Raw genomic sequence first — 11962 nt, 5'->3', positions numbered from 1 at the left:
CTTGGCCACTGCAGCCTCCACCTGCTGGGCTCCGGCGATCCTTCCACCTCAGCCTTCTGAGTAGCTGGAATTATAGGCATGCGCTACCACGCCTGGCTGATTTTTTATTTATTGTAGAGATGAAGTCTCGCCAAGTTGCCCAGGCGGGTCTGGAACCTGCGGACTCAGGCAATCCACTCACCTCAGCCTCCCAAAGTGCGGGATTACAGGCTGAGCCACCGAGCCCGGCTACTTAAACAAAATTTTATATCAAGTCTGAACATTTTTTGCCTGGCTCCTGTGTTTTTTGTCATTCTTAGGCTTCTCATTTTGAGCTTTTATAATTTTTAATTTTTATTTTTATTTTGAGTCAGAGTCTCACTCCGTTGCCCAGGTTGGAGTGCAATGACATACATGCTCATGGCCACTGCAGCCTCAACCTGCTGGGCTCAGGCAATCCTTCCGCCCCAGCCTTCCAAGTAGCCAGAACTACAGGTGCATACTACCATGCCCAGTTAATTTTTGATTTATTGTAGAAAAGAGGTCTCGCCAATTTGCCTGGGCTGGTCTAGAACCCACAGGCCCAGGCAATTCACTCTCCTCGGCCTCCTGGGATTACAGGCTGAGCCACAGAGCCCGGTGTTTTTTTAAAAGCTATTCTATTTTTCTTTTTAGTGCATTTATGAAATGTTTTGCATATTCAAATTTTTATTAATTAGGAATTTTTAGAGTAAAATATGAGATAGGGTACAGTTTTTTCTCCATATTGCCTAACATTGATAGACAGTTTACCTTTCCTACACTGATTTGTAGGAAACATTTGTAGCTTTTTAAATCTTTTTAAGAAAATTATTTTGACTATTTTGTAGAGACTGGGTCTTACTATGTTGCCCAGGCTGGTCTTGAACTTATGGACCTAAGCATTCCTCCCACCTCAGCCCCCTAAAGTGTTGGGATTACGGACATGAGCCGCCTCCCCCCAGTTTCAAACATTTTTTGATTGTTAAATAGTCTTTGGCAAAATTAAGGAACTACTGAAGAAAAAGGATTGTGTTCGATTACAATAACAGTTCTGGCTCCTCACTGGTTTGTGTTGTTTTTTTTTTTTTAAAGAGCGTTAAATCTTGCTCTGTTACCCAGGCTGGAATGCAGTAGCGCTATCAAGCAATTCTCCCCTCAGCCTTCTGAGTAGCTAGGACTACAGACATGTGCTACCATACCCAGTTAATTTTTTTTTTTTTTTAAGAGATTAGGTCTCTCTGTCTTAGCCTCCCAGAGTGCTGGGATTACCCACAAGAGCCCCTACACTTGGCCCCCCATTGCATTTTAGAGTCATTTAAGATAGTGCTTCTCAAAGCTTTATGTACATTTGAATTACCTTGGGATTTTGTTAAATATGAAGATGCTGATTCAGTAGGTCTAAGATTTAGCATTTCTAATAAACTCCCAAATGCTGAAGCTGCTGGTCTTTGGACCACATTTTAAGTGGCAAGGACTTAGGAGCCCTTCAAAATACAATGTCTGGATCCTACCAGGAGAGATTTTGATTTAGTTGGTCTGCAGTAGGGCCCAGGTATAAATAGTTTCAGAGGCGCTAGGTGATTCTAATATATGGTGAAGATTAGGAGATATGGACCTCAGTAATTATTTAGCAGCTACTACTTGAGAAACCAGATAATTCACTGGTACAGAGTATGTGGGTGGGACAGTCCTAAAATACTGTGATTGCGCAGAATAATAAATTGGTTAGAACTCAGGTCTTTACATTTCTCCTGCCTTTTCTCCCTCGCATTTCTCAAATGCTATAAAGGGATAATAAAATAAAGTTAAGCTGGGCTCAGTGGCTCAGCCTGTAATCCCACACTTTGGGAAGCTGAGGTGAGTGGATTGCCTGAGCCCACGGGTTCGAGACCCGCCTGGACAACTTGGCCAGACCTCATCTTCTACACTAAATCAAAAAAATTAGCCAGGCATGGTAGCGTGCATCTGTAGTTCCAGCTACTTGGAAGGCTGAGGCAGAAGGATCGCCGGAGCCCAGCAGGTCGAGGCTGCGGTGGCCGGGAGCGGCCACTGCACTCCAGTCTGGGTGACAGAGTGAGATTCCAACTCAAAAGGAAAAAAATAAAATAAAATAAAGTTACAGAAATAAATGCACTATTATGTCTCCGTATTTCCTTTTTAAGGCATTGCATTCATGACTGAAACATTTGAAGAATTACCATGTATTTTTCTACAGGTGGAATGAGATACCACCTACTGTCACCAGAAGATAGAGAAGAACTTGTGGATGGCACGAGGCCTAGAAGAAAGAAACATGACTATCGCATAGCCCTATTTGGAGGCTCCCAGCCACAGTCTTGCAGATATTTCAACCCAAAGGTAACTAATTTTTAGTCTTGCTTTTGTTTTTGAAATCACTGAGCACAAAGACATTCATCTACCTCAAGTAGTAATAACTCATGCCCTTAGAGATGTTAATTTATGGTGTTCTTTCACATACCTTATGAGATACATAGTTATCATCTTCATTTTATAGGTAAGGAAATTGAGTCTTAGACAGATTTTAAATGTGTCCATAGTTGCTCTGGAGTGCTGCATTTTAACCACTATCTAACGAAAGGGGAAGCTAGTTTTCCTAGCTTATCTTTTTGTTAGCAACTCCTTGCATTCATTACAACTTCTTGCTTTCCTTATGTACCATTTTCTGTTCTTTTCTTTTTTCTTTTTAAATGAGTTGGAGTCTCATTCTGTTACCCAGGCTGGAGTGCAGTGGCATGCTCATGGCCGCTGCAGCCTCGACCTGCTGGGTTCAGGTGATCCTTTTGCCTCAGCCTTCCAAGTAGCTGGAACTACAGGCTGTGCCTCCATTCCCAGCTAATTTTTTGATTCATTGTAGAAATGAGGTTTCTCTAAGTTGCCCAGGCTGGTCTCAAACCTGTGGACTCAGACAGTCCTTTCACCTCAGCCTCCCAAAGTGCTGAGATTATAGGTGTGAGCCACTGCGCTCAGCCTATGTACCATTTTCAATGAAAATTCACTTCTGGAGCTTGATGTAGGTTTTCTTTTTCCCCTTAGTAATTTTATTTTAATATAAAATAATATATAGTCATTCTAGAAAATTTGGAAAACCTAGGAAAATCACAAAGAAAAAAATTAAAATGACCTTTAGTCAAGCCATCTAGAAATGATCACCAATTTTAGTGTGCTTTTCGTTACATATGCCAGTTGGGCAAGGAGAGCCTTAGTGTTAAGTCTAGGAACACGTTTTCTTAAGATAGATCATTAGTTTTAACCTTGAGAGAGTTCATTTGTGTTTCTGCTCCTTGTTTCTTAGATCTATGAGTTTGACTGTGGCAGAAGAATACCATATTTTTCTGGTATGACATGTATTGCTGCGGCAGAGCAAATACCACAGTGCTAAAGGATAACACCTCAAACTTTGCAAGGTGGTATTCATAATTGATACTAATCCAAGCAATAGTGGTATCTTATTTTGAGAGCCCATTTTTGGTTGATGATAGATACTTGATGAGACTAGAATATCTGTTGACATTAGGATATTTGTCTGATACTTCTTTCTCTCTTAAATGGGTCCTTGGAGGCATTTTGTGTAATAATACAGTGTTGCAGACCAGGCGTGGTGGCTCATGCCTACAATCCCAGCACTTTGGGAAGCCGAGGTGAGAGGATTGCCTGAGCCCACGGGTTCGAGACCAGCTGGGACAACTTTGCAATAAATCAAAAATTAGCCAGGTGTGTTGGTGCATGCCTGTAATTCTAGCTACTTGGAAGGCTGAGGCTAAAGGATACCTGAGCCCAGCAGGTCGAGGCTTTGGCGGCCGTGAGCATGCCACTGCACTCCAACCTGGGCAACAGATTGAGACTCTGACTCAAAAAAATAGTAATAGTAATAATATGGTGTTGACATAGAAGGCATTTATAAGATCACATATTGAGGTATTGTCAAGAATGTAGAAGACAGAAAAGGCCAGTCTAAGTTCAGAATAAGTGTCAGTTCCAATGAGGGCAGGCAGAGCTTTGTCCCTTCAATGATAGAAGGGTCCCAGTATAGTTAGCCTGTTATTCAATAGCTAACTGGTTCCCTAAAGTGTGGTAATGAATGAAGGGCTTAGGGTTGGCCAATGTTGCTGACAAAGTGGGCACTAGCCGGTAGTGGTACGATAGCCACAGTAGCCCTACTTTACTTGTAACTGACAGTTGGGTTTTTTTGGGGTTTTTTTGTTGTTGTTTATCTGCAAGTGTAAAAGAAAAAAGAGATACCCACACATGGTATATGTGCAGTCTCTAATATGTAGGAAGTGCCTAGAGTAGCAAGCCGTCCTTCAGTTCTAAAAACATGCTGTTGATTAGGACTTTGCAAACTTTTTTATAAAAGACCAGAGTAAATATTTTCAGCTTTGCTGGGCATCCATTCTCTACTGCGCCTACTTAACTCTGATGCTATAGCAGGAAGGCAGCCATAAACAGCACATAAACAAGTGGGCATGACTGTGCTCCAGTAATATTTTATTTACAAAGCCAGGTGGTGGGCTGGATTTGGCCTTCAGGCAATCGTTTGCCAACCTCTGCTCTAGACCTTTGGACATGTAGGGACTTTGAAGTGATCAACACTATTCTAGGCTGACTTATCGCCTAGATGATGGTGATTATCGCTGACTTATCACCTTTACTGTCAAGCACATTTCTTACCAAGACATACAGGATCCTTCTTTTCTCCTGATCTCTAGAACTGATCAGCATTATGGGCATCAACGTAGGAGACCAGTGTGTCACTTTGGGAAGGTGAGATGGTCTATGAAGACTGCAGCTTAGGTTATGGCATAGAACTAGAAAGTTGAGAGATATTTGAGGTCAGACGATGACATTATTTTCCTTTTCCAGCCAGCTGAAAAGAAATTCTATTAATAGGCTAGATAGATAGAGAAATATTCATTAGCCAAAGTGTTAGCTATATGGCAGATTTTAGTGGTTGTATTAATCTGGTCCAGTAAGATAACCACATCTGGCCCTCCTGCAACAATCAGTTACCAGTCTTGGCAGTTCTTCCAAAACAGCAGTTCCTCCTCTATTGGCTGGAGAAGAAGAACTCAAACAGCTTCTCTTTATTATCATAATAATTTACATCATAACCCACAGAGTAAATGATTTGCTGCTAGGTATCAAAAACACCTCCCCAGGAGGGAAGATCATGTTAGATTGGTTAATCACCATCATATTTGGACTGTCCCTATTGGACTGTTCTTGGCTCAGACAACTATTTCTGAAGCAGTCCTCCATCTCCAGAATTTAGGCAGTTTTTGTTTGTTTGTTTGTTTTGTTTTTACTAAAAGACATCTGACTCGCTTTCTCGGAAGACTGGTTGACTGGTGCCATGAGGATTCATGGCCTGTGCAGTATGACCCACTAAGTACAATTGACCTTTTAAGCACAATGTTTTCACTATGCTTAAAAGATTAAAGCACATACACATCTGTTTCACACCAGATAAGGGTAAACCTGTTGACATTTCAGTGACTATTTGCATTAAAAAAATTTTTCAGAATCCTTTTGACTCCCTAACAGAAAATTGATGAACTTTTTTAGCAAGCAAAAGCTGAAATCGGTGATTTCAGTTTTAATTTCACAAACCGGAGTTTTTTCAGGTGTTAATAATAATTATACCCCATTTGTTTCCCCAGCCTAGCTGTGGTGTTGATTTTGTTAGTTAAAGAGCAATGAAGCCAAGTTTTTTGGTTTTTTTCTTTTCTTTTTTTTTTTTTTGAGTTGGAGTCTCACTCTGTCGCCCAGACTGGGGTGCAGTGGCCGCTCCCAGCCACCGCAGCCTTGACCTGCTGGGCTCCAGCAATCCTTCCGCCTCAGCCTTCTGAGTAGCTGGAACTACAGGCGTGTGCTACCACGCCCAGTTAATTTTTGATTTATTGTAGAGATGAAGTCTGGCCAAGTTGCCCAGGCGAGTCTCAAACCCGCGGACTCAGGCAATCCACTCACCTCAGCCTCCCAAAGTGCTGGGATTACAGGCTGAGCCACTGAGCCCGGCCTGTTTTTTTTCTTTTTAAGATAAAAGGTTCAATTCAGGATTAGGTATACAAGCAGTTATTGTACAGGTAAAAGTTTGGGCCTCCCTTCAGTTCCCACTTTGCTTGGTTTAAGATCAGGTACCCCATTGATGTTGTGTAACTCACCCCCCCAACGAAGCCAAGTTTTGATGGAAATTTTTTATTTTAAAATAAAGTAGATGGCTATTTTGATGTATAGATGGGCAGGAAGAATCCTGATTTCATTTAGGAGGCAGGGAGCATTGTTTCTAGAATAAGGCAAATGTGGGATGGCTCTTAGCACTTTGTTTATTTTTAGTATGTAGTTCTAACACTTTTCTTGACTTTTTTTTTATTGGACAGTTAAAAAGAGATGCATATCCTAAACGACCCTGGAAGTGAGACTATAACTTCAGAATTCTCATTTGATGTCTTGCTTTGCTCTTATAAATGACTCGTTGTTAATTGCACGTTCACAAATTTTTTGACTTCCAGTGGAAAAATTCAAATAATTGAGGAATAAACTACCAATAAAAACATTCTCATTCCATCAGTTATCCCTTATTTCCAAAAGTTAACACTGTTAGAATCCCATTACAATATTCATTAAATGTTTCTATTAGAAGTATCAGCTCCTTCCCTTCTTTTTGCTATAAAAAATTAGCTTGCAAAACTTTTATTTATTATTATTATTTATATATAATGTAATATAAGTTGATTAGTCCTTATTTCTGAGGACTATCATTGGTGATGGCAAATATTTATATTAATAGATGACTAAGAAATTATATCAAAGAAAATCTTAACTTTTTTCTGAATATTGACAGAAAAAGAAGTCTTGGGTTGCTATATTAAATTGAAGGGATGTTTTTCTTGTTATGGTCCTCTTATAAAGCCTGCTGAGCCTCTTCTCCATCCTGTACCTGTTTTTAAATTTTCAAGTGCTCAGTGATCACTAGAAGAGTTATGTATCCAGTGTTCTGTCTATGTCTTTTAATATGGGTGTTCTCAAACTGTAGCATGGTAATTTTTATATATTGATGCCTAAATAAAAGTTGACTCACTTGACCAGTTTTTCTTTGGACTCCTCTTACTAGTGAATTGATGAGCCAATGGCTTAGAACTTTGTAAGGATCTTGGCTCACTATTTTTATATGGTAGAGAAACAGGAGACTGTGCCCTAGAGAAAAGGGGGTTCTGCATAGTCCCTGCCAAACACAAACTAGTAGTAAGATTAGAAGGGTGAGGGCCAGAGCCTGTAAATAACTAAGGCAGGAAACCACATGGCGCCATATTCATGGAATAATTAGTATTAAATGATTTACCCGGATTGCATTTTCTGAGAATTCTGAAGGAGACTCATCCTATCTCTTGAGTTCAGTGCCTGGCCCAGGGTGAATACTCAAGCTTGAGAGGATATATGAATGAATATAACTTTATATGACATTTCACAGCAAATTGTGTCAGTTTTATAGAATTGAATCTAAATCTCGAGGGCCCTAAATTTAAAAAAAAAGAAGAAAAAGTTATTTTCAACTTGGGACATATTTTCTTATTGGAAATATTTTATATTAAAAGTCTCAAGATGCCTTTATCTCACAATATCATAGCTATCTTCCCTCTTAAAAAGGTCCTTACTAAGGAGAAGACAGTTCTGCTTTGTGATCTGGGTTGAAATCAGCAGTTATGGCCAGGCATGGTGGCTCACGCCTGTAATGCCAGCACTTTGGGAGGTGGAGGTGAGAGGATTGCCTGAGCCCAGGGGTTTGAGACCAGCCTAGGCATCGTGGTGAGACCTTGTCTCTACAATAAATCAAAAAATTAGCTGGGTGTAGTAGCAAGTGCCTGTAGTTCCAGCTACTTGGAAGGCTGAAGTGGCAGGATTGCTTGAGCCTAGAAGGTAGAGCCTGCGGTGGCCATGAGCATACCACTGCACTCCAGCCTGGGTGACAGAGTGAGAATCCAACTAAAAAAAATGAAAAAGAAATTGCCAGTTGTAAACTGTGTGTAATTTTAAAAGATCATGTGCATATGAGAACTATAAACCTTAAAGGAAAATGGTGTGACATTAAAAATGAAGACTTTCATAAGAGTGTATCAGTAGTATTTGACACCAGCAGAGTGTTCTAGAAGTAGTGCACAGAGGTTAAAGTGTGGGCACTGCTAAATTATCAGAAGCACCTATAAGAACAAAATATCTAAAATACACAGCAGTCATCCCAGGTGAATTAGACCTCTAGCTGCAAGCCTCAGTGACTGACTTTGCTGGAATGCAGGTCTGGGTCATCATGAATATTCTTTAAGCTTCCTTAGTTGTCAGCATAATGGGTACTATTAGTAAAAATCAATGTTCTCTGCAGCTGGTGCATGGTAGCTATTCTGCCTGATTCTTTGCAAGCAATTTGGTTAGACAGGTGGTCCTCAGATTCATGTAAAAAAGAGATTAGAACACATTCTGAGGTAAATTCTCAGTTGAATGATCTGCTTTCCTAGACTGTCGTCCAAAATAGCAATATTGATTCTTAGCCTGTTTCTTTTCAAGCACCTTTACAACACAGATTTGTAATTTTGCTTGAAAACCAACCTCACAGCCCATTTTTCCCACTTTAGTGCAGTGCCAGAAGTTCCTACCTTTAGAGATTTGTTTCTCTTTGTGTGGAAGTCACTGCATCTGCAAGAAACCCCCAGTGAAAATAGGACTAACTCTGGGAGGGATGACATCAAACTCATTCTCCATAAACTATAGCCAGCCTTAGTTATCCATAAGTTAACAGATAAGTGCCCTAGAAGGGCTTAGAGAGAGTAGAAACAGGGCTGTAATATTTGATAGGCCATAAGTGGGAAGTGGTGGGGAAAACTGGAGTGGTACCTCTGTGATGTGGTATTTTAAGGGTCTCTGGCCACCAGGAAGCAGCTATAAAGCAGCGGGCTACATGACGAGCATGGGGCGGAAGGGCTGAGAAAGGCTGAGGGCAGCTAACTGGGAAGGAGGCACATGATCACTGTTTCCTAGGCCATGTCATCGAATAATTGCTATTGGCTACTTTTGGTAATTGTTCATATGCTGACCCAGAGGCACATTAAGATCTGTCATCTCAGAGCTTGAGCCCAGGAGTCCAAGGTTACAGTGAGCTATGATCACGCCACTGCACTCCAGCCAGTGCAGCAGAACAAGACCCTGTCTCAGAAGAAGAAAAACAGATCCGTCATCTCAGAAGTATTTTTCGAGTCATATTAAGTTTCATATAGATTATTTTCTTTGAAAATTGGTGATTCAGGTATAAAAGATAATTATTCTTAGCTGTTACAAACAAGAGAGTATATTGTGTGGTTAGCTGGTTGTAAAAGTATAGTTTAAATAATATCTTAGCATATATTGCCATATCATAGTTCATTTATAATTTGAAATTTGTGGATTGGACACACAGACATGATCCTGTGTTCATGCTCAAAGTGCATGAGGTGTACATGTAAGCAAGTAGCAGTTAGCTCAGAAGTAGAGGTTAGCACCTCAGCTGAACTTACAAGAAATAATCCCAATGTGTGATAGGCAATGAATGACTATGTTGGTGGTATGAAAAGAAGAGAATGCCCTGGGTTGGAATTGTCAGCCAGGAAGCCTCTGTAGAAGGTTCATGGAGTTTTCTTGAGCTAGACTTATTAGTAGAGTTTGGACAGGAAGAGAAAAGATTTAAGAGTATACTGAATCCTGAGTTGGAATGCATCTTTTTGGCTTCATAAGTATGATTATTAAAATTTTTCATAATAGCCCCCAAAAGTATTATATAACTGAATAGAATCTAACTTGACTCTGCACTTTAAAAAAAGAAATTAGAGATTGGTAGAAGAGCCAAAGGACTTAGTCATTTATCTTTTTTCTCATTTCTTTCTTTTAAAAATGTGGGGAACAGTTCAGGATTAGGTATACAAGTGATCATCATACAGGTAAAGTTTGGGCCTCCCTTTGGTCCCCCCTTCGCCTGGTTTGAGATCAGGTACCCTTATTGATGTTATGCTCCTGCCACTGGCAGTATCCAGCTACTGCCAATTCTTTTCTTATAGTATTATGATTAATGTTCAGGATCTGCTTATGAGTGAAAACATGTGGTCTCTGTTCTTTGTTTCTGTGATAGATCACTGAGTATGATAGACTCTAAATCCTTCCAAGTTGCTGTGAAGTCCATATATTTGTCCTTCCTTTTGGCTGCATAATAGTCCATTGTGTATATGTACCACATTTTCTTTATCCAGTCCAGTTTCAATGGGTAGCATGGTTGGCTCCATGTTTTTGCTATTATGAATAGTGCTGCATTTTATCTTTTTTCTTTTGTGAGGCTTTTAAAAATATGTATATGTTTTTTTGAGTTGGAATCTCACTCTGTCGCTCAGACTGGAGTGCAGTGGCACACTCACGGCCACCCCAGCATCAATCTGCTGGGCTCCAGTGATCCATCTGCTTCTGCCTTCCAAGTAGCCAGAACTACAGGCGTGTACTACCACATCCGGCTTTTTTTTTTTTTTTTATTGTACAGACGAGGTCTCACCAAGTTGCCCGGGCTGGTCTCAAACCTGCAGACTCAGACAATTCACTGGCCTCAGCCTCCCAAAGTGCTGGGATTATAGGCTGAGCCACCAAGCCCAGCCTTAACAAATATTTTTTTTTCCTTTTTTCTTTAAAGAAAAGCAACTGTTTTGTAGAAAGAGCATTGCAAATCTAGGTATATGACCTTAGGCAAGTCAGTTAGCTTTTCCAAACTTAAGTTTTCTGGTCTGAAAACACAAAGTTTAAATCTCAGGATTTCTCTAAGTATCAATTATGTTCACCTCTTTTTTTATTGCTTTGATCTCTTTCGCTCTTTTGTCAGTTTCTCCCTGCCATCCTTAGATTTTATGGTTTTACCACCTCCCCCGCTTTGTTTTTCCCTTCCTAACTTTTTTTTTGGAGTCGAAGTTTCACTCTGTTGCCCAGGCTAGAGTGCAGTGGCATGCTCACAGCCATCAACAGCCTCCACCTGCTGGGCTCAGGTGATCCTTCCGCCTTAGCCTTCCAAGTAGCTGGAACCACAGGCATATGCCACCACGCCAGCTTATATATTTATTTATTGTAGAGAGAAGGTTTCGCCATGTTGCTCAGGCTGTTGCTCAGAGCTCAGGCAATCCACTCATCTCTGCCGCCCAAAGTGCTGGAATTACAGGCTTCAGCCACCACGCCTGGCCCACCTTCCTAAATCTTCCACATCTCTTGCCCAGTGTGGTGGCTCATATCTATAATCCCAGCACTTTGGGAGGCTGAGGTGAGAGGATTGCCTGAACCCATGGGTTTAAGACCAGCCTGGGCAACTTGGTGAGACCTCATCCCTACAATAAAAATAAAAAGCTTAGCCCAGTGTGGTGGTGCATGCCTGTAGTTCCAGCTACTTGGAAGGCTGAGGTGGAAGGATCATCTGAGCCCAGCAGCTCAAGGCTGCAGTGGCCATGAACGTGCTACTGCCTTCCAGCCTGGGCAACAGAGTAAGACTCCAACTCAAAAAAAAATCACATCTCTTGGCCATCTCCCTGACTCTGCACACCTCATCAACATGGATACCTACATAGTGAACATTTGTATACCTAACCCTGAATTGTACCCCACATCTTTACAATTAAATTTTTTTTTTAAGTGAGTATGTGATTGCTTCCTGGGACTCAAGGTAATCATTTAAATTGTAATATGCCTTGCCATGCCAAGCCTAAATTCACATCAAAATTCATTTCAAAGCAAATCTGTTGAGATAGCTTGGGAGGGTGCTGGCACAGTCACACTATACTTCCCTAATATTTATTTTATTTTCTTATTTTTGAGTTGGAGTCTTACTCTGTTGCCCAGGCTGGAGTGTGGTGGCATGTTTCTGGCCACTGCAGCCTCAACCTGCTGGGCTCAGGCGACC

At 40.9% G+C, this 11962-nt stretch overlaps 1 protein-coding gene across 4 annotated transcripts in view; it reads left to right on the top strand.

Annotated features, from left to right (window-relative positions):
- Positions 1-11962, top strand: part of KLHL7 (kelch like family member 7) — a 77567-nt gene that overhangs the window by 48591 nt on the left and 17014 nt on the right. For all 4 annotated transcript variants that reach the window (XM_008066192.2, XM_021716636.1, XM_021716638.1 and 1 more), the window contains one exon: positions 2216-2358. In XM_008066192.2, coding sequence (XP_008064383.1) covers positions 2216-2358 — 143 coding nt within the window. The remainder of the gene's footprint in view (positions 1-2215; positions 2359-11962) is intronic.

This window comes from Carlito syrichta, unplaced genomic scaffold, assembly GCF_000164805.1.
Source record: "Carlito syrichta isolate Samal-C Ts95f unplaced genomic scaffold, Tarsius_syrichta-2.0.1 Scaffold308854, whole genome shotgun sequence".
NCBI classification, from domain to species: domain Eukaryota; kingdom Metazoa; phylum Chordata; class Mammalia; order Primates; family Tarsiidae; genus Carlito; species Carlito syrichta.
The sequence above is the reverse complement of the archived record's forward strand: the minus strand, read 5'-3'. Positions and strand labels throughout refer to the sequence as shown.